The sequence below is a fragment of the Sander vitreus genome, chromosome 20 (genome assembly GCF_031162955.1).
Source record: "Sander vitreus isolate 19-12246 chromosome 20, sanVit1, whole genome shotgun sequence".
NCBI lineage: Eukaryota > Metazoa > Chordata > Actinopteri > Perciformes > Percidae > Sander > Sander vitreus.
This window is the reverse complement of record NC_135874.1, coordinates 236,763-260,789: the sequence shown is the minus strand read 5'-3', so window position 1 is coordinate 260,789 and position 24,027 is coordinate 236,763. Positions and strand designations below refer to the sequence as shown.

Genomic DNA, 24,027 nt, shown 5'->3' with positions numbered 1-24,027 from the left:
AAATGAATGCAAAGAAAATGACTTTATGAACTTGATTTTAAGATTTGTATTTGTTTATTATATATTTAATCTAGTCACACATTTTAATCTAGAGTCAATGTTAGGGTTGGGTATTGTTTGGTTTGGATACCGGTGATAAAGCGGTACTTTTAAAACAGTACCGGTGCCTTAACGGTGCCTGAACCGATACTTTTTAAGAAAGTAAAAAAAAAAAAGAAGGGTACTAAACGCCACATTAAAGAATGTCTTGTTTATTGCTAAGGCCATATCGTCAAAATTAAATTAATTAATAATTTTATTGTTATAGTGATTACATTAATCACTATAACAATAACTTATTTCTCTAGTAAATAGCTGTTGAATGACAAAAACAACCACCAGATGGGAAAAGGGCATTTAACAACAACTTTGAATGCACCACGACGCTGTAAATTACCAGTTTCATTGAACGCACCGTCTGTGTTTTTCCGACAACAGCAGCTGCAGATTGTTATATCCCGGTGTCGGAATCCTCTACAGTGAAATACAGACAAACTTTACACCGTTTAGCGTTAGCTGTCAGCATTGTAACCATGTTTAATCCAGCTACTAGCTAACGGTAAGCTAGCGCTGCTGTCGAGTATAGTGTTAACTAGCGTCACGTGCAGCAATGTTTCTGTTGCCTGTAACGTCTGTTTTAGAGTATCTGAGAGAAGTGCAGGCATATCAGTGGCACCAGAATGAGGCACCAAAATCCCCGTTGCTATTCCTGCAGCAGCAGGATGTGTTACGAGGAAGTACGGCACGACGCAAAGCCGAGTGATGTGAAAATAAATTAATAAATGGCGGCATGCGATTAATACGATTAAAAAAAATTGACAGCCCTAATTTTTAGACTAACATTCAGTTGGTCCACTATTATCTGCCACGCTTTTTCATGAGTTTCCTTCTTTACATGTATGATTTGCTCCCTCGTATATATGGACATAGAAAAGAAAGACACTGAAGAAATTGGACTCTAAAATCTAGAAACTATAAAGAGAATTAAGTGACAAATTCCATGCACACTGTAAACATGAATGTAACAGAGTGATATTATTTCCCCTATTATTTCTACTGAATGTACAGTATAGTACAGTACACTATATAGTTATTGGTTCAGTGAACTAAGACTATAATTGGGAGAATTGTACAATTAGGATATGTTCTTAAAATGGTACAATCCTCCCAAATTATAGTCCCTGTTTACTGAACAACACAAATTGTGTGCTAAGAATGCCAATTTATTGAATCCTTTATTGTTAAAGAATACAAAAAAAATAATCAACTAAAACAATTCAAGGTGCATTGGTCCACACTATAGAAACACACATGTACAGCACTTCATATATTGCCCTTAGTAACTACTAAGGGGCAATATATGAAGTGCTGCGAAGCGACTTCATTTAAAACACATTTGGCAACTTTATCAGCCATCTCAACAACTGCCATAATATATTCATCAAACTTCTAACAACATGTCTTCATATAGCAATATAACAGTAACAATGTCACATGAATATTTATAAAAAATATTCATGTGACATGAGCCGCCTCCTATACTTTAACCACGCCCACTTACTCAGGCCATGCCCCCTTTCATAACATTTGACCCGTTTGTGGTAGAGTCTTATGTGAGGTATCATTGAACTCAGCAGGGAGTTCCCTTTTAATTGCTGATGATTTGCAGTGTCTGAGTGCCGTGCAATTGCACAGTCACAAGGAGTGGCGTCCGCCAGTAACCCTGACACGCGCAGAGGCGCGAAGGCCTGTCCAACGCTGCTTGTAATTAGAGCCCAAGTGCCGACAGTGGCGAAGGCCCTATTGGAACTGAAGGAATTATTATTAGGGCCCGAGCGCCGACAGCGGCGAAGGCCCTATTGGAACTGAAGGAATTATTATTTTTCTGGCAAATTAATTGCCTTTTTGAGGGGCTTAACATATTCAAAAACTCACCAAATTCGGCGGTTGCATCAAGTCTGGTGAAAGTTTACGTATTTTAAGGGTTTCGGGAATAGGCGCGCAAAAATGGCTCGCTAGCGCCCCCTACAAAATTAAAGAAATGTAGCCCCTGCAGTACGTTTAACGTAGACTCACGAAACTTGGTACACATATGTATCATGTCAAGACGTACAGAAAATGTCATTGGAGCCATACCCTACACCCAACAAGAAGTCCGCCATTTTGAATTGAAAGTTCGAAATTGGCCATTTCCACGTCATACTTTAACAAACTCCTCCTAGAGATTTCATCCGATCAACTTCAAATTTGGTCTTAAGACGTTAAAGATGAAAAGTTATTACTTGACTTTAGTCAGCTGTCTTGAAAAGGACAACAAAAACGTATTTACTGTCATCTATATTCCCCTTGCTCCATTTTATCCTACAGATGATACATAATGATATTGTCTACATAAACATATCGCTAACTTTATATTTTTATTACCTAAAGCATTTATTACGCATTTAAGTTTTCTCCAAAAGTCAGTGTGGATCATTATCTCATCTTCTCTAACTACTCCCTGCAGAATTGCAGCTCCAGGTGTCCTCATGTGGCAGCAACAACATCTAGCTGATCCCTGTGATGGAGAAGGACCAGCTTCACCATCAACACCCTGGCATGAAGATACTGTTTTTTTTACTGCCCCAAAAGTGCAGGTGGAAGGCTGGCTGGAAATTTGTCAACAGTGTTATGGCTACATTTGTTTGTGGCTTAAATAGTGTTTTCATGTTCAATTTGATTGTTAATTAAAAAACATATGTAGCATAACACTGTTACCACTACTGCTCTTCCACATCCGTGCAATCACACACTTTATCCCATTTTTTCTCTACAGCCTCATGGACCCCCTGGGCCCTCTTGGGCATATTACCACTACAGGCTCATTATGTTGATTTTAGGTAACTGATGTGAGATGGTTTACGTAAGAATACTAAAAGTTTATATCTCATGAAAGTATAATCAGTATCGGCTCTGAAAAAAACGAAGGTCTATCCTTACTTTGAACGATGCCAGTAAACTCGAAGCACTGTCTGTTGCTCGACACCTCCTATTGTTACTCTACAAAAGCATAATTCAACCCATCCTGTTGTACCGTTCCCTGTTTATTCACTACGATCTCCACCAAAATCATTAACCTCTCTATCTGAACACCCAGACCTCAACAACAGAGCCATTACATTAACCAACTTTACATTAACCATTACATTAGCCAAAATAGAGGGCTGCATTAGCATGAGCTTTGTCCCTTTTCTCTTGGCAGTCATAATAAAATACTGCGATAATACGTATAGATGTGTGTGTGTGTGTGTGTATATATAATTTATGTGAGCATGTGTACTCGTGTATGCAAGTGTATGTGGGGATAAAGGAAGGGGTATGAATGAGTATGTATAATCGATGTCCAACATAGTAGCCTATGTTTTTTTGTCAGACATGTAGATTGGGAAAACAAATTTCCCTCCTGGGACAAAAAGATTATTCATCTATTTCTAAGTAAGATCTAGTGCTAATTACAAACGTGTGCATGGGCAACAACATACTGTAAATGACAGAGCATAGAAAAAAAGAAATGATGAAGGAAGAAAAAGAGAGACAGAGGGATGATGTTTGCCTCCATGATGACCATTTGTTCTCTTTGATGTTGAAGATGGCTGCTTGAGTCTCCATGTGAGCGTCAGTGTCCTGCGCTCCTCTACTTCAAAGGCCTTTCCCTGCTGCACATCAATAGGCATAAATTGCACTATTAGTCATGGAACAAAGTGGAATGCAAGCTTACAAACTCTTAGTCATTTGGCAATCTTTAGACAGAAAGTAAAATCAGGAGGTGCACAAAGTGAACTGAACAACTGTGAAATTACAAGCTAATTGGAAATATGAGTGGAGAAATACCTTTTTACAACATCTAACCAGAGTATTTAAGTCAAAAGGAGTCAGCACTAACCACAAACCATTCAACATCTTAAAGGGACAGTTCACCCTAAAATCAACAATACATATTTTTCCTCTTACCTATCGTGCTATTTATCAATCTAGATTGTTTTGGTGTGAGTTGCCAAGTGTACGAGATCTCGGCCGAGATGTCTGCCTTCTCTCCAATATAATGGAACTAGGGGGTACTGTGTCACGAGCATGTGCCTCTCATCTATGAGTACAATTCCTTCTGCTCACTGAAACGGTTGCCGGGTGTAGTCCAGTAGAAAGAAAATAGTTCCTAACTGAAACTGCTCATAACCAGGTTATCTTAATTAACCAGGTCATGACTTCTGGAAAGAGACGTTGCTGTTGAATTTTTCAATAAAAATTTTTTGGCGCTTTGAGCACCACAAGCCAAGTGCCATCTAGTTCCATTAAATTGACTATATGGAGTATTGTATCTCTATAGCCAATATCTCCAACACTGGGTAACTTACACCAAAACAATCTAGGTTAATAAGTAGCATGACAGGTAAGAGGAAAAATATGTATTATGGATTTTTTGGTGACCTGTCCCTTCAAGATCTCTGCTGGTACACACTGAGACAGCACCCTGAGCAGCATAAGATAACAAATAGTTTTATCAAAAATGTCTCACTTAATAACCTAATAAGTTATTTAGTTAGTACCTTGCTTTATTATTAATATTATTATCTCTATTATTATTAATTCTATCACTTGGTGGATTATATATATTTAAAAAAAAGATTGAAAATATACAAAAATGTACTGTAAACTAAGTGAATGAATTGCAATAAAAGTATCTACACTATCTAAAGTATTTGCAATTTATAACTACAAATCCAATAATTTCATTTGAAGTCTATTTTGTAAAACAACAACGCGTCTAAACCTTTTCATAGCGCTGTATATGAATTTCTACATACTGTGAGTGTGTGTACAGTATGTGTGTGACAGCAGCATTGTCAGAGCTGTCAGTCCAGATAAACAGAGAGTTGACAGGCACACAGAGAGACAGACAGCTAGTCAACATCCTGACACAGATAAACTCTGTCTCTGCTCTCTGTCTGTGTCTCGTGCCCACAGGAAGTGATGTGAACAAACAACACTGATGCAGCAAACAAACAGCATCTAGAAGCTCAGAAAGTCAGTGCGAGTCCTGAAGTCGGAGAGAGCAGCAGATGAGCAAACTGTCAATCACAGCTGTCAATCAGCCCACGTTGCAGACATCAAAGCACGCTATAAGCCTTTCAATATCGTTAATGGGGGAATTATTTCCAAAATGACCACCAGCGATTGAGACCATAGAAAAACATTTATTGGCTCAGCATTTTGAGCAAGTTGATACTTTCTGAATTGGAGTCAATTGGAGCTGGGATTTGTTGGACCCTGGCACCCAGCATCTAACAGCCGTCGGTAGTATTGGACATTATGCTTCTTTTCACACTGGCTTCTAGGGATGGGCGATATATATCGTCTACGATAATATCGTCATTGTTGTGTTAACGATGTGCAAATTGACATTATCGAGTATTTAAATTACTTAGAAAAAAACACTTCAAAACACGCATTGGAACGCTACACATTCACTAATGTCAACAAAGATGGCGGCGTGCGATTGTGCAGCAGCTACTAGCTCTCCTGTCGATGTATATTTATACAAGTACAGCCACACTGAACTAATCAATATAGGACTACGATACAACACAGCCATTACGAGAGTCTTCCAGGCGGCTCATAACATCCCGGAGGACATAGCCAGACAGGGCGTTCCGTGGATTGTTGTCGGCAGCTAGCAGGCCGAGCTAGCTACTGGCAGGATCGAGACAAGAACTCCGGCAAGACCAGAGGAAGAGGACTGTGCATTTTTGTGCATAATGAATGGAGTACCAACAGCAGGATCGTTGCCCAGCACTGCTCACCTGACCTGGAAGCCCCGTCTGTAATATACAGGCCATTTTATTTACCATGAAAACAATACACTGCCGTTTACATAGCCCCCGATGCTAACGTTAGCACAAGTTTGGCTCACTGCTAACCATAGTGAACAAACTGCAGCGCGTTCACCCGGAGGGGATATATATTGTAGCAGGGGACTTTAACAAGGCGTCCTTAAAGTCGGTACTCCCCAGCTTTTTCCAGCATGTAGATTGTGCTACTAGAGGGAAGAACACACTAGACCATGTAGCTAGCATACTCTAACATCAAGAAAGCATACAGAACTACGCCTCTCCCTCACCTGGGCCAGTCAGATCACATCCAACTACTCCTGATCCCAACATAAATTCCGGTCAGAAGGACTACAGCCAAGTAAAAGGACTATCAAAACCTGGCCTGACACTGCCCTATCCCAGCTCCAGGACTGCTTCTAATAAGGACACGGTTGTGTGCAATATGTTACAGAACAGAGCCCTTTGTTTATTATTATGATTTAATCTTACTTGTATGCTGCACAATTTACATTACAGCAGAGGTGTACAACTGAATGTTTACTCAGAGTTCAATGTTCCTACACTAGTTCAATTAGTATTTTGTATGTCTTTGAATCGTTTTTACTTGAATACTGACATTTTAACGAAAATAAATAATAACTGTTTTCATTCAACATTGTGCCCATTATTATCATCAGTGATTAAGTAACTCTGACTTTTAAAATTTTTTTTTAAAGGATATCGTCTAATTATCGTCAAAATCGCCAAAAATATTTTGTCCATCTCGCCCACCCCTACTGGCTTCATCCTCCAGCCATAGTGGTTGCTGCTTGGGTATCACTGTTAATTGATCCTATATAGGCATTAAGTGTTGCCCTTAAACATTATTAGCTAATACAGAACTGTTGCACATGGAGAAATGTGTAGGTTGTAGCATAAATTCTTCCTCCCATATTTTTTATTGAATTACAAAAACCCTTCTTAGCTTTTCCTTATTAGTTACTTCCCAGCTCTCCATTTCCATGTCTTCTTTATTTACTTAACAAAATCAAAACCAATAGGGTAAATATATAAACCCACAACAACACCATCCCCCCCCGGTCCAAATAACAGGGGACTGGGTGTTCTGAAGTGCTTTTGTCCTGCTTGGGGAATAGCAATTAGTAGCAATTATAGGAGGTTGGTTTGCAGGCCTCACAGCTGTCAGCAGGACAGAGGAGGTAGCAGTGCTCTCATTTGCATCTGAAAGCTTCAATAAGGACATATTGTATTGTGCGATAATAAGCCGTGCAAAAGCCAAAGGGAATGTGGGGGGAGGGGGTGCTATCACCAATGCCATTTTTATTCTGCAGAGTAGGAAAATGTAACTGTACTCAGGGCAGTAAATAAATTGTACTAAACAAATGCACACGTTGACTACTATCGAAGATGCACATTTGCCCCATTAGGTTACATTGCAGCTCGGTTTGCGCCGGCCTCAATACTGGACCAATTCTTTTGGTCACGTCAGTCTATTAGACACAAATGCATGGGGAAATGGGGTCTAGGTTGAAAAAGACCGAAAGTGAAAAAATAATAACGCTAGTCGTCGGGGCAAGGGTAAAGTAAAAAGAAATCGCTATTTCTATACCACTAACAAGGCTCAAAATAGCACCACACTTTCACGGTAGCATAATGAGGGTCCCTACTAGAGATGTTCCGATACCAGTATCGCCTCCAATACAGCCTAAAACGCTGGTATTGGGAAGTACTGGAGTTTATGCACCGATCCGATACCACGTAATAAAGCCCTAAAGAAAATCTACGTTAAAGGAGTTTATTTATGTTCTTTTTCCGTTATAACTGACTGTCAAACTGGATAATAAAAGAAAGTTCTGTGGCGTTCATTGTTTGTGTTTGTTCATGTTTCACGAAGAGTTTAACCTGAGCCAGACTGACAACAAAGATAGAAATAATATCACATCCATACAGGGATAGTAGTATACACTTGTTAAAACATAATAAAATATATGACACACTGGTATCAGATCAGTACTCGGTATCGGCCGATACGCAAGTTCAGGTATCAGAATCGGTATCGGGAAACAAAAAATGGTATCGGACCATCTCTAGTCCCTACATGTAAACCGAAGCACTGAGAACTTTGTAAGTGTACAGACAGTTTATTAAAAAGATAGTTTATAAAGACAGTACCGTTCACGTATACATGCGGGCGCCATCTTGGGAAAACAGTCACGACCAGTTGAACAACTAACTCTGGGCAACCAGTAACCTAGCTCAAGCCCGTCATTCGTCTGGTCATGACTGTTTTTCCAAGATGGCGCCCGTATGTATACATGAACTGTACTGTCTTTTTAGTCTCATTTTATTCGATTAGCATGAAAACAAATCCCAGAGAACGGTTGACTCGGTACACATGTATTATTAACCCCTAGGTTCATTTTGCGCCGGATTTGTCCTTTAACTTAAGGATTAGTATGCCTGAAGCAACAAAGTGGTTAGAATGACTTTATGCCATGTTTTTAGAGGAGGATCACTTTAGTGGGACTTTTCACCCACAGACCAAAATACCTTGAACAATTATAAAGCACAGACCAGTAATTGTTAAGGAGACCGTATTACCTCTACTATCATGGCTCACATGGTAACTTCTGCATAATGTACATTTCCACAGTACTCACCTCATTCACATGATATGGAATGGATGATAGAAATGGGAAAAATTCCCAGTTTACGACTATCGAGCATTCATATCATTGGACATCTCAAGGCAGCTGGTTATGTGAGGGTTACAAAATAGTAGGCATGGTAAAAGTAGTACTACAAATCTAAATTAAATTACTTTGAATGCCAGAATTTTAGCTTTTAATGCAAAATGCCTGTGCAAAAAGTGAAAATGTAGCCTACAGTATACTGAATGTATCAAGACAACATTGAGGAACAAAAGGAGCAGATCAGAAAACATATGATAAAATATGCTTGACTTGTCAAAACACTATCTGGTTAAATGTTTGACTGATTAATTTGTTTTCAATGTTTAGTAGAGAAACATTCATTAAAAACATGAATACCCCTGCTTGCATGTAAAAGAAAGGCAGCAAAAAGCCACAGCTCTAAAAGCACTTAACATTTGCTTAGTGCACGTGATTGCATTAACATTAATGGAATGCATCATCAGTTGTTAGAAGCAGGATTTAAAAATAATCCATGCATAAGAGAGTGGATAGAGAGGAAACACGAGGAGAGAAAGGACAACAAAGAACAGAAGAGAGGAGATGTCAGAATGGATAACAAAGACAAAGCAGATGAATGGTTGTGGCCACAGAAATGAATTGAAATGTCTTCCTAACTCCAGAGTGCTACACAATCAACAAGTGGGTTAAAGTAGAGTCTGCCTAATGGTGCATGCGTGCATACGTGTGGCCAAGATTGATAGGAGAGCTTTCATCTCAGATAAAGTGGTAAACAGAGGGAGGGAGAAGGCCATGTCTTACTAACACATATTCTCACACTGGAATACAACTATTTTGGGGATGAATGCATTAAAATGCATGTGCAAGTGCAGTCTGTTCCCTAATAATGGCAATGAATGAATGAACACAAATTTGGAGCAGCATGCACTGCTCCAAATTAAACAGTGTATCGCATATACAAAAGAAACTATAGATAATAGTTTTATTTATTGTGACAAAACCATTCAGCTAAAACATTCATTTTTGCGCACAATAAAAAGAAGAAAACTATACATTTTAGTCTTCTTATTAATAGTCTCCTTATTTAAATACATACATACATAAATTAAATGTTAATAACATCATTTGTCCTCACTGTTCTGTCCTCACCCAAAAAAACATACATATGACTTCACAGACGTGTGCATGGAGGGAAGTGAAGAGAGATCGGGCTAAACACACAGTTCCTTAAAGTCTGGCAGCATGACCTGCAGAACACACTTTTCTCTCGTCTGTCAATATTTAAATTAAATCATTTGATCCTCCATTCGGGACATTTTTGGTTATATCCCACCTAGTAGTTTTTTATAGTCGACTATGACAGCCAGGGAGAATCCTGCCATTCTGAAAAGTCAAGTTTGCAATGTAATTTTCAAGTTAAGCTTGCACTTTGTTTCTTCATTTGAAAATGAGTGACAAATCCATTTCACATTCAATTTTATTAACATATTGGCAAAGTTCTGCTTCAGAGTACACTGATTCTCATGTTGAGTTTTCATTTTCAGTTTGGTGGCAATTATGCAGTTGTAAATATGAAAATGAAAAAAGGGAATTTTAAATGGAAAACTGATTAATTTTAATACTGGTATCCCTGAACTTCCATAACTTTTGTTCTGCATTCAGTTAACTGGTTGAATGTTTCATCCATTTTTACAATGCCCAGTATTTAATACAAATGCTGTTTACTCATTTTACTGAGTGAAACAATAAAATGCTACATTGAGGCCAAAATGTCTTGTCAATGCCAATGTCACTGACAGATGGTCATAAAATGTACTGATCACATCCCTGCTCTCCAGAAGATGAACTCTTTTGATTTTAATGTCAATGACACCATGACCTGTCCTCTAGCACTACCCTCAGTTCAATCTTCACATTACCCCTCATAGTAACAATGCTCAGAGAATCTCTACATTATCAGTGTGTTATTGATTCTACCTTAAGATTCTGCAAATTTTTTTTAAATACCAAAAAAGGCAAAAGGAGTTTTTCTTGTCATAGTCCCTGCTAAATCCTACCTTGTACTGCCTGTCATGTGTGAGGGGGTTGTAGCCGACTGTAGTGTAGTACTTTTGCCTCCTTCAAAATGTTGCATAAGGGAGGTATAAATAAACTCTCTCTCGAGCACAGATGGCATTGTGGAACCCCTGTGGGTAATGGGACACTTGCAAACACACATATACTAGTATTATGCCAGTGGATTCTAAAAGCAATCTTATCTTGAATCAAACCTAGTAACATTTTATAATAACTGCACACCATGAAGCATTAGTTAAGCATCAGTAAATACTTTATTCATCATTTATAAAGCAGTGTTCCTACATTAATACACGTAAGTATGTAACTCATAAACACAGATGTCTGTTTTATTTTTGATTAATAACTTCATCTATAATCTATAATCTAATCTATAATGTGTATGTATAACAATGATAGTATTTTCAAACTTTATGAATGATGGATTCGCCATTTGTAAATTAGATATTATAACAATTAAAAACCAGTTATTTAGGAGTTGTCAGTCATTCATGAGATCATTTAGAAAGTGCTACTCTGAAGTTGTAGAAATAGAAAACTAAAACTTGGCCTAGATCAGCACTGGTACTCTCAAATATTTGAAATATATAGGATTTAGTTCAATTTTGACACTGAAAGATTTTATTAGTTATATTATTATTATTATTAGATTTTTTTGTGGTATTTTGGCACTTCTCTGTGAGCCATTGTTGGTTTGGGGACAGAAATATTGAAATATTTTTTATGAGACTGTAGAGTTTTTTTTTTTCATTTTATATGAACATTACAGTTGTACAGTTGCAAATGTTTTGTATCCAGCCATGTTCTCCTAATGAATAAGTGTCTTTTTGGTTTTAGGGATGTTTGTATTTCAAGAGTACATTGTTTGCATTTGGCTCTACATATGTATATGTTCTATATCACTTTGTGTTACCTATGTTTCCTTTTTCTGTTTAGACGAGTGTGTTGAGGTATTGCTGGCCTTTGAATCTCATTTATAAATGCTTGGTGAGGCAAAGATAATCCTCAATTTAGATCAGCTCACACTAAATATTAACTAACAACTAGTAACTACCTGAATGAATCATGAATGGCAGTATTGATAAGTGTTTATAAAACATATATTAACACTCTCACAAACAAACTAATAATAAATATAATTTAAATATATATATATATATTAAAGCTGTCAGCATTAACGCGTTAATTGCGATGCGATTAAGGGCCGAGCATAATGCGTTTTTTTTTTTTTAATCGTATTAATCGCATGCCGCCATTTATTCATTTATTTTCACTTCACTCGGCTTTGCGTTGTGCCTAACAGGCTACTATTTTGCCGTACTTCCTCGTAACACAGCCTGCTGCTGCAGGAATAGCAACGCGGATTTCGGTGCCTCATTCTGGTGCCACTGATATGCCTGCACTTCTCTCTGATGCTCTGAAACAGACGTTACAGGCAACAGAAACATTGCTGCACATGACGCTAGTTAACACTATACTCGACAGCAGCTAACGTTAGCCTACCACTAGCTAGTAGCTGGATTAAACACGGTTACAATGCTGACAGCTAACGCTAAACGGTGTAAAGTTTGTCTGTATTTCACTGTAGAGGATTTAACACCGCGATGTAACAATCTGCAGCTGCTGTGGTCAGACGGTGCATTCAATGAAACTGGTAAATTACAGCGTCGTGGTGCATTCAAAGTTGTTGTTAAATGCCCTTTTCCCATCTGGTGGTTGTTTTTGTCATTCAACAGCTATTTACTAGAGAAATAAGTTATTGTTATAGTGATTACATTATTATTAAACATTTAATTTTGACGATATGGCCTTAGCAATAAACAAGACATTCTTTAATGTGGCGTTTAGTACCCTTCTTTTTTTTTTTACTTTCTTAAAAAGTATCGGTTCAGGTACCGTTAAGGCACCGGTACTGTTTTAAAAGTACCGATTTAGCACCAGTATCCAAACCAAACAATACCCAACCCTAACATTGACTCTAGATTCAAATGTGTGACTAGATTAAATATATAATAAACAAATACAAATCTTAAAATCAAGTTCATAAAGTAATTTTCTTTGCATTCATTTGATTCCCAATCAAGATACACTGGTAAGAATTGCTTTCCATTGTTAATATGTACTTAAAAACAGTTCTGAAATGCAAAATAATCGAATTTTAATCATGTGATAAAACATGCGATTAACTATAGAAATTCAACGATTAATCACGATTAAGAAAATGTAATCGTTTGACAGCCCTAATATATATATATATATATATAGTATAATAATTTTCATCATAGGGCTCTTCGAGACTCCACATGTGTTTTTAGATGGAAAAGATCAAATTCTGATAATAAGAGGGTTTGTTTGTGTGTGGGGATTTGTGACGCTCGTTCACCATTTTACAACGATATACACAATAAATGTGTGGGAAAACTGCTTTTTTGGGCCAGAAGGCGCCACATGACAAATGCAAATTTCCGTGCAGCCACTATGCCAAAACCAATTCACAGCCGAGCTCTGTTCTTGAAGCCTTGGGGCAAATATAAAGAGTGCAAATACAAAAGTCTAAGTTTACAATAACAAAAAGGTGCAAATAGGGTATAAATCCAAAATATATAAAAAAAATCAGGTTAAAAGAATGGATCATAAAAATATAAAAAGGTTAATGGTAGGGATCAGTCTATGGGGTTGCATATAGATATCTATGGACAGTATCAGATCTGACGTATAGGTAGTGTAAGACTACATAGCTAATACAGACTAGAGGATGGATGCCCGAACCGAGCCCGTTGGGAGCCGACGATACCTGATGGGCCGGGCCGGGTTCAGACAGATATTTAGAAATGATGTTCGGGTTTGGGTCGGGCTCGGTCACATCAGCGCGATAAGGCATTGAACATTTTAAATTTAAAAAAGCTTATTATGTAGGTGCGCGCCTGTGTTAACGTGCGCTTGTTGCCCCATGTGCGCTGATGTGCTCATTTGTTGACATTTCCGAATGCCTTCCTACAGTTGCAGTAAGCAGTTGCTTAATAAAAGTGGGCTTTCCACACAAACAAACGTATGTGTCATTAATATGATAAAAAAATGAGATTTTAACTGTGTCGGGCTCGGACATAAATATCTTAATGCCTGTCGGGCTCGGGCCAGGTTCGGTTACTTCTCTGTTGGACGCGGGCCGGGCTCGGACAGAAAAATGCGGCCCGATCCGCACTCTAATACAGACTGTTCCTGATTACGATATTGTGACTTCGGGCCCTATCAGGCACCTGGCGCAGTGCAGCGCAAAGCCCGACGCAAGTGTCTTTGCTAGTTTGAGACTGACGCAGTTGACAATTTCCCATCCAGCGTCCACGTCGTTTAAAAAGCAAATGCACCTGCGCCCATCTGTGCGCCCATGGGCGTGCTGGTCTTACAGGGAGGTGTGTTCAGGTGCATTCTTGGCGTATTGCTATCTTGAGGCAGCGGCAAGTGATCGTGCCATTGACCAACAAAAACCTGGTCTAAAGTCAATACCGCAGCATTTCATTGTTATTTTAACGCAGGCTTCACCTCGTGGAGTTTTGGTTGCATAGTGCTCGTGCCATATATGATCTGCTTGCGCGCGTTCAGTTCACGCACAAGCAGATCAGCCTCTTCTCCTGAAAATCTCTCCTTCCTGCTTAACAAGTCTGCCATCATAATAGCAATGCTCCAAGGTACAAACGTGCCTGGCCTTTAAAGGGAATGGGAGATGACACTCTGATTGGTTTATTGCATGTTACGCCCAAAACACACCTATGATTAATCAAGACACTAAGTACAACCCTTTTGAACCATGCGCCTGGCGCACAGACTAGAGTTGCAAAGATTAATCGATTAGTTGTCAACTCTTAAATTAATCGCTAACTATTCTGATAATCGATTAGTCGGTTTGAGTCATTTTTTAAGACAAAAGTAAAAATTATTTGATTCCAGCTTCTTAAATATGAATATTTTTTAGTTTTTTCTCTCCTCTGTGACAGTAAACTGAATATCTTTGAGTTGTGGAAAAAAAAATCAACAGATTTATCGACTATGAAAATAATCGTTAGTTGCAGCCCTAGCACGGACACTTTTTTCGCCGTTAAACTAGCAAAAGTAGATTCGTACACGCCCTGAACGCACCTGCGCCAGGCGCTTCACGCCGTGGGCTTAGATAGAATAGGGCCCTAAGTGTCACTGGCTACCATAGACTGCTAGAACATCCTCAGCATGGTACTGCAACCACTGAATGAGCAGAGCCTCTGCAGAAAGTAGTGTCGGCTCTGGTCCTTCTTGTACACAGCCTTGTTGTTATTAGCCCAGACCAGCCTGTTTTCCATGTGAACTTCCAGGTACTTGTCCCTGGATGGAAACAGGTGTAGGGCCTGTTTTCCGCCTGCTAAAGTCCATCACCAACTACTTTGTCTTGCCAGTGTTAAGCTGCAACTGGTTCAGCTCACACCACAAAGTAGTCCCTGTACTCAGCCAACCCGTTCTCACTCCCAACTCGTAAAACACTGACACTTAGTCAGTGGCTCTTGGCGTCAGATACAACGCAAAAAGCCCCCTTCAGCGTATGCATGGAACCGGGCAGAGTAAGATGTCAGACAGTAAGATGACGTAGTATTACAGCGACAACTGTAGCGAGTAGTATGAAAGACTGAGTAAGGAGGTTGGTTGGGGTGGTGGATGGGTCAAACAACACAGGACTTTCACCCAGGAGACCGGGGTTTGTTTCCCGTTCTCGTCCCACGTGTCACAGAAACGTACATTTTATAACCCCAGCCACGATATTTTCCTAAACCTAATAGTCCCATTCTTGTGCCGCCTGTCAGTCAGTACGTCCCAACCCAGAGTGTCAAAAGTGACGTTAAGTGTCCCGACGCTAAAGGAGACTTTTAGCACTTTTAGCAAACGCCAAAAGGCACATGACCAAGCGTTCGTATTTTATGCGATGTGTTGACTCAGCATCCTTCCCCTTGCTGATGTAGCTAACAATTGTGGAGCCATCGGAGAACTTCTGCAGGTAGTAGGACTTGTATCTGAAGCTGTCAATACCAGTCCTCTAACGGTTTTGCATGTGTAACTGCACTGATTGTGCTGATTGCTTCTGTCACAACATATACAGTGAGGACAAAAATACCTATTGTTGTTATGTTCTTCAATCCATTCAAGATATAGTGGGGTGAACATTCAGATTAATGGGCTTTTAGTCTTGTTTATGTTTTTAATGTTTGGCTTTTTAAATGTTTTTAGGTGTTTAAGGTACTGCCTGAATTACTTCATGAACACACGTGAAACACTATGTAACATCAAGTTTATCTTTTGAATGAATACTATGTGTGTGTGTGTGTGTGTGTGTGTGTGCGTGCGTGCGTGCGAGCTCATACAGTACCTCAGAGTGTGTGACAGACACAGAACTGATGCCGACATTGATGGCTGCCCAGGAGCGAGCGGTGAGCACGCAGGCAAACAGCGGGTAAAGATCTCCAGCTCCCAGTCTGAGGCTGTAACGCTCCACCCCGGACATGTCACCTTTAATCAAAGCCTGCCACAGCCGACAGTAGTCCAACCTGAAGTCTGACTGCAGGACCTGGATGGGATTAGTTGTCTTTTGTTAGGATTCTATCTACTTTATTAATCATTTATGGTCAACTATAAACAACCATATTTCGCCAATAATTTCTTACATTTGAGATGCCAAGTCAAAAAACAACCTTATATTGCATTTAAAACTAAATTTGAAGTTATTCTACTGTAATGTTTTTTTTAGAACCTGAAAAATTCGATCACAAGTGTTTTGTAGTCTGTATCCTATCTACCGGCTTCACCTCTCTGAGTTGACTCATTTTAAAATGGCCATGACAGTTTTTCCCTCATCAAAATGTATCTTTGGAGCATTTTTTAACCCCTTTTCCCGAAGAGCTAGCATGACATAGTTGGTATCAATAAATTCCTTAGGTCTTCTAGTTTCATATAATACATGCAGATGAATTGATATTGGATCATTTAAATGGAAATTGATTTGAATCGGAAAATCGATTTTTAAAACCCAGCCCTAGTTTACAATGTTCAAAAGGTTTAATGACACACAAGAATATATACATTTTCTACAAATCGCTCTATTCTAGAGGCTCAATAGGAAAGGAGAACTGATTCAACATAGGTCCATGCAGATCAATCTTCAGAAAGGAAAACAGTCTAACAATTTAGCTCCACACATTCCTAATTTCTTCATATTTGAACTGTTAATAGGTTATACAAATTTCAAAGGATTCCTGTTAAGGATGGCCCTGACTATATTCATGTCAAATTTCATGCAATTTGTATTATTATCGTTGTATTATTGTGTGTGTGTGTGTGTGTGTGGGTGTGGGTGTGTGTGTGTGTGTGTGCACATGCGTGCGTCTGTGTTTGTTTGTGTGTTTGTGTGTGTGTGTGTGTGTGTAGAACATGAGAGTGCACATATGATTGTGCCTGCATGATTAAGTCTGTGGTGCACCAATCCAAACACAGCATACTGCTAAGAACAACATTAAATGAGTTGTTTATCAAAAAGCTTTTATCCTGCTGTAGCTCTAATAAAAGTGTGTGTGTTTGTGGCATCCATATTTTAATGTGTATCTTGACTGTGTGTTTGTGCTCTACCCATGTGCTCAACGCCTAAGCCAGCAGCATGAAAAATGGACTGCAATTTTAGAACAAATTGTGTTTTATTTATGTGCAGGTAGCCTGGAGATTTCTCACCTGATAAAGGCCGTGATCAAGCAGGATAATCTCTGTCTTCTTGCTCTGGGGACACTTTCGGACCAACACGTTGCCAGGGTGTGGGTCACAGTGTACAAAGCCATGGACGAAGATCATTTCACTGTACATCTTACCCAGATTCTCTGAGATCTGTTGTGGTCATAGACACAGAAAAAAAAGGTGAAAAAAAGCAAAAATTGATAAAAACAACATTTAGAAGACAAACTACTGGTTGAATGCCCGATCTAATTGGTATGGTCTCACGTTTAGTAAGTGTAAAAAATATGAGTTTATTGTTTATGCACTGTGGTATGTATTAGCCATGAAGGACTGTATGATTCCTTATTGGCTTAAAATAGCATAGTCGTGGTGGGGAGGGGTTGCAGTTAGTTGGGCTGATGATGTAGTCCTGTTGGCATCATCAGTCAATGACCTTCAGCACTCACTGGATCGGTTGGCAGCCAAGTGTGAAACAGCAAAAATATCTCTAAATCTAAGGCCATGGTTCTCAGTAGAAACTACTCCGGGTAGGGAATGAGTACTTAGTACCTCTGGGTCTTGTTTGCAAGTGAGGGGTCAATGGAGGGGGAGATTGGCCAGAAAATCAGAGCAGCGGGGCGGTATTGCATACTAGGGGTGTGACGAGAGACCCAGCTCACGAGATGAGACACGAGATTGGGTTTGGGAGATCAAGGCGAGACAAGATTTTAACACTATTTTAAGGAAAACTTCAATGAAGAAATAAGACTGGAAAAAATAGTACTTTATTCAATCAAAAGTAAAAACTCAAATGACTGGCTTCTCTCCTGTATAACTAACAATAACACCATTACTTATTCCATATATACGGTGGAAAGACAGTCTCTTCATTCAGAGAACCAAGGTTACTGACGTAGCCAAGCATTTTCTGGCAGTAGCTAAGACCAGTTGTTTTGTACTTGAATTTGTCATTGTCCAGTAAACTTATTTTACTATTGTTTCACAGTGATTACGTTCTAAAGCACAAATAAATTACCATCAAACACTCAACAGATGATTTTTGTGAAGACAGATGCTCTTTTCTCCTCCTCTGCATTTTATTCATTGCAGCAGAAAACAAGTAAGTAGGCTACTCTAGTATTGATTTATAACCATTATAGGGACGGAGGGAGAACATTTCTCTTTGTTTAATATCATTAAAAGTAAAGGTTTTGCTGTCCGCTTCCTGACTCATTTTAAAAAGGGCAGAGAAAGAGAGCGATCTGCGTGAGACAGCGCCACAGTGAACTGTCTCGGCCAAGAGAGGGGGATAGAGAGAGCGGCAGTACTCTCTAACGTTGTAACGCTGGGTTTTACAGGCAGCCTTTCTCTTCCGCTATCGCTCTGCAAAGTTAACTCGAGTCAACTTTGGAGAACGGGCTCCAAATTCTATGCTAATTTCAAGGTCAAAGTCAGACTCAACCGTTATGCTGGGTGCTCTGCACTTGTGTACTGATATTGCGAGACACTTTTTACCTCAACGAGAAATCTCTTCACGTTTTAATCTCGCAAGATCTCGTACACACACCTCTATTGCTTACACTTTACTGTACTGTTGCCGTAGGGCAAGGCTATCGATCTACCGGCCAATTTTAGAGAGTGGCCTGGGAACACCTCTGGATCCCCACGCCCGACCCCGGATAAGTGGTTGAAGGTAGATAGAATGTATGATTTGTGCATTGTCATAGCATTGGTATAGTAGCGTGATTATACGTGATTCTGTAAATGTAATGGTACTTTAAGTTTTTGGTCTGTGTATCTGCCTACATGTTGTACCAGGATTTTAAACCTATATTCAGGTTAGTAGAACTGAGGCTTATCATGTTTGTTCGATTATTCATCAAAGTGAAGATTGACCAGAATTACAAGTTCTCCATATCATGTATGTAGTGCTGAATATGGCGACCTGGCACAAAACTGAGGTATTGGAAAAAAAAGACAAAAGAATGAACTAAACCTACTGCCTTGCGGTTGTCTCCCTTTATCAACGAGTTTTAAGCTTACTCCCAAATGTTGGTATGGCGTCTGCCTCCCGAAGCAAAACTGGGAGCCACAGGGGAGGACCTTGGTAGCTGAAGGCTGTGGCTCTCATTCTACTTTTGGGCCTCTTTAAACCACTAGTAACTCTGCATTCTGAGAACACAGTAGGGCAATAGGGTACTATATAGCTGTTTAAGATATGATGGATTAGATTGAAGTTTTTCATTTCAGCAAGACTTATCCTGATGCTCATACATTGACTGGTGTTAATTATCAGTGGAGGAAGTTAGCCAGGGAAACCTAGTGTCACACGTTTTAAAAAGCTCTGGTAGGGTTTTCAGTAAATGCAGTCATAGCTTAAATCTCATCAATATGGGAGAGAATGAAAAAAAATCTTCACAGACCATTCTGGTCACGTCAAGGGGTGGAGTTCAGAGGAAAGTCTATTTTCAGATTTTTAGAAAGTCTGTGATGACCCCTCTTGTCATCACAGACAAAGGGTCCAGCATGCACCAGTGCCACCTAATTCTATCCATCCTGTCCCTTTGTGTGTGTTTTATTATGTCCTCTATCTATCTCATCAGTTGTCTTATAATACTCATCACTGCTTAATGCTGTGTCCCAGTCTGTATTTGTGTGAGTGGGAATTTATGTGTTCCTGTGCACATTGGAAGCCCAATAAATTATTTAATTAAGCATTGCATTAGTTCATGCAGGATACGGAAGTCAAAGGCCCACTAATTGAATTATCATTCCAGCCAGTCACAACCAATCACAGCCATTTTCACATCAGGCGGTCCATTTAAATGTCGCCCTATTCCTCTCTGCTTGTTGCTACTCCAATGCTGTCTCACACCGCTGCTGCTGACAAAGATTGCCTCCACCACCCCATCCTCTACCTTCCTGGTTTTGGGTGTCATCATAACTATGTCTGAAATTGTTTTGATGTCTTGGATTGGGCCTACTGTTGTGTCCTGGGGGGTCTCAGCAGCTTGCTCCCTGTGTCATCTTAGCATGCAGCTTGGCTAACTTTACCTTCTTTGGTTATTCAATTAAGTTGCCACACAAGTTCAGGTTTCATGACCATAAATGTATGTGTAATACCAGCATTATTGTCAAAGCAACAACTATACTAGTTACTTTATCAATTCTCTGAATAGCTAATAATGAAAAAAAAATCAATAATACTGTGGGTCAAGTGGGAAAAGTGCCAGCTCATAATCCAACAATTTGAGCAACAAATGCAGAATTTGGAAGTGAATTTGGAGAAAAAGGGTGACTAGTCGAGGGCGGTGGAAATAATACAGGAGCAACTAAAGGAGTATCAGAAAAAAGGTACGCCGAGTTGGACCGATGTGAAAAAGGCCGAACCAAAGGAGAATCCTTTTGCCTTTCACAAAGTTGACTGGATGAAAGGAAATGAAGAGAGCGAACATCGTGCTGTTTAGAATAACGGAGAGTAACATGGAAAACAGAGAAGAGCCACATCAAAAAAGATTTAGACGCCGTAAAGGATGTATTTAAAACGTGCAAGGTCCGCACAGCCGGGGATTCATTCGTGAGAGTGGCCCGGCTTGGAAAATACAGCAGGAGCGAGGGTATGGATGACACGGTAAGATCGGGGAGACCTGTTCCGGTTACACTGAGATTAGGGAGTTAAAGATTAGCCTGTTCAGGAAGATCTCTGCGCTGCATCAAATGGACAAGTATAGAAACCTAACAAAAGCAAATTATCTGACTGAGAGAAAAGGAGAAGGAACAATATGAAAAAGCAAAGGAAAAACAGCGGAATTCATCGGGAGAATACACCTACAGAGTCTGTGGACCTCCCTGGGCAAGGAGAGTGTTGAGAATCACCAAGACTGAGTGACTTACGCAGCCTGTCTCCGTTAAAGTAGGACAGGAATGTAAATCTCTGCCAAGCATCTCATGTTTATATACCAATTAGGGGTGCACGATTCAGAAAATGTCACTATTTGATATCAATTTTTAGGCTCAAGATTCGATTAAATCGATTTTCGATTCAAAAACAATTCTCGATTAAAAAAACAATTCACAGTATTTAAATGTAGCTACTTTTCCCATGTGATTGCAGTAGACATACAATTTAAAAGAAAAGAAACACAACAAATTAAATGTAGTTTGATATTACATGTCTTCATACAAAAATAAAAACTTTTGCAACTAAAAACTGCAAAGTGCCAAGCTTTGGCCAGCTTTCAAATACATTTAATTCAAGTATAAAATAAAACGTATAAAATAAAACGTTCAGAGTTCGGTGGGAGTTTAGAGCATTGAAAGAGAGTGCGTTGGTTGACAGGCATGTTAGGTACTTTAGGTTGTTGTTCGTCCACGACTTTGTTAATGTTAATCTCATGTGAGTTCTCAAGTTTGTGGTCTTTCCAAAATACTTAACTTTCGCTTTGCAAAGCCTGCATATAGCATGATTCCTATGAAGTTCCGTCTTCCCCTCAAGGTTATAAAAGCCGAAATGTGCCCAAACTCTCGCCTTCAATGAGGATGGAGCAGGTTGAATAATTCTTTCTGTGAGGTTTGCCATTGTTTGCGCTGACTAAACTACCTCTGCTGCACTCGTTCTTCTTTTGATTATGACAAGAGTGCCCAGGCGTCAGTGTGAATTCGACACAGCCCCATCTATGGGAATGGCGAGCTAAACTCATTTCAGGACAATAGTATGCACGCCATTACAAAACGAAAAAAAAATATATATATATATATATAGTGGGTATACTATATATATATATACAATTTTGCACACCCCTAATACCAATGCAGATCAACTTCATGACAAATGTGAACAAACTGAATTTGCCGTTCGTTTGAGATTACTTCCACTTATTCACATAATATGAATCACCGAAGTTAAGTCAAAAAGTCGGAAGCAAAAACATTATCCCAACTGAATTTAATATGTATAATGTAGAGGGTTATAATATGTTTTCAAGGAATATAGAGGATGACATAGGTGGAGGCTCATTGCTATATGCTCATAAAACATTAGAAGCTAAAGAAATGGTATCTGTTTCAGAATTTCAAGATAGTATTTTAGTTGAGATTAAATGTAGCAACCAAGAGGCTTTGATTATAGGTTTAATTTACAGGTCAGATAGTGGTAAAGAGACTCATAATGATAATCTTTTGGTTCTACTAGAACAAGTGTTGACTATAAAGCATTCATTAAATATGGGGGATTTTAATCTGTCAAATATAGATTGGAATTTATTAGAAGGGAAGGGACATCCTTAGATAACAGGTTTTTGGACTGCAATCAAAATGCATGGATGTTTGAATATGTTATAGAGCCAATAAGGTGGCGAGGGGGGGGTTACACCACATGTATTGGATGTTATTGTAACAAATGAGGAACATATGATAGATGATATTCAATATCTAAGCCATTTAGGCGAAAAGTGATTATTGTGTCCTGTTGTAATGTACCTATAAGAAGGAACTATATTAAGGCAAATTCTGATGAAGCATGCAGGGAATTAGAGAATTTGTATTGGATACCATATCTAATTATGATGTTAATAAAAAATGGGGATTAATAAAGTCTAAGTAAATAGAGGAGAAGTTGGTACCTATTGGTAAAATTAGGTCCCATAACAAAAGATTTCCATTAGACGATATTACAAAAAGAAAAATCAAAGAAAAATATAATCTTGGCAGGAAAGCATTAAGAAGAAGAAAACAAGAAATTCAGCAGGCGTATCGGAGAATTTGAAACATTGGGAGGATGAGAACACGATAATTAAAGCAAACATTTTTTTGAAAACATCCCAGTCTGTACAGTCCAAACACGCCTGAAGATCCTTAACAGCTTCACTGGTCCACTTCTTCTGAACAGGTTTAAAAGTTTAATTTCTGCCTGTGTATCAGGGAATCAGCGTGGTATCCAGTGCTGGAGAATATCCAAAATATTCTCCTCTCTGGTTGGACATTTAAAGAACTGTCTGTATTTGGGAAATAACCTTAATAATTGTTAATTGACTGATTGACATTAAATTAATGTGCTTTATATGTAATTAGTATAATCTTCAAATCAATTTCAAATGTAATACTAGAATTGCAAGCAGTTATGACGGGGTCCAAGCCTCCCGGTGCCAGTTGCCCCTGACGGCAGTCGCCCCCGACGACCCGGGGAGCATGCGAAAGCGGGACCCAAAGCGTAACGGTGGGGAGGCAAATGTCAGGAAATATTGAGAGGTGTGAGCCGCAAGGTCTGCGGTACATTGCCGTTGCAAATATCCGAATTAAAGGGGTGATAGAATGCAAAACCTAGTTTACCTTGTCATAGTTGAATTACGACAGTTCGGTGGGTAAAATAGGCATACATAGTACCTCAAAGTCCCATTGACATCCCTTTCCTATGTAAATCTCACAATTTGAAACTGCTGCTGAAAACGGGCGAATCTCAACAAAGCTCATAGTTGACGTCAACTCGGTGGCTGTACCTTATTTGGCTCTAGTCTGTACCTTTGTCATGCCCCAAAATTTACAAAGGCCACTGATCTGAGACCAGCTGGTCTTCTGAATCTAGGTCGCGCAGATCTCAGAAATTTTATACATTGTTTGTCTGCTATTTCATTACTAAATTCACTTCTGAGACTTTTTTA

General features: G+C 39.1%; 1 protein-coding gene across 8 annotated transcripts in view; it reads right to left on the bottom strand.

Annotated features, from left to right (window-relative positions):
- Window positions 1–24,027, bottom strand: part of adck1 (aarF domain containing kinase 1) — a 146,461-nt gene that overhangs the window by 23,764 nt on the left and 98,670 nt on the right. For all 8 annotated transcript variants that reach the window (XM_078277590.1, XM_078277591.1, XM_078277588.1 and 5 more), the window contains 2 exons: window positions 17,393–17,542; window positions 16,041–16,238 (listed from right to left, as the gene is read on the bottom strand). In XM_078277590.1, coding sequence (XP_078133716.1) covers window positions 16,041–16,238; window positions 17,393–17,542 — 348 coding nt within the window. The remainder of the gene's footprint in view (window positions 1–16,040; window positions 16,239–17,392; window positions 17,543–24,027) is intronic.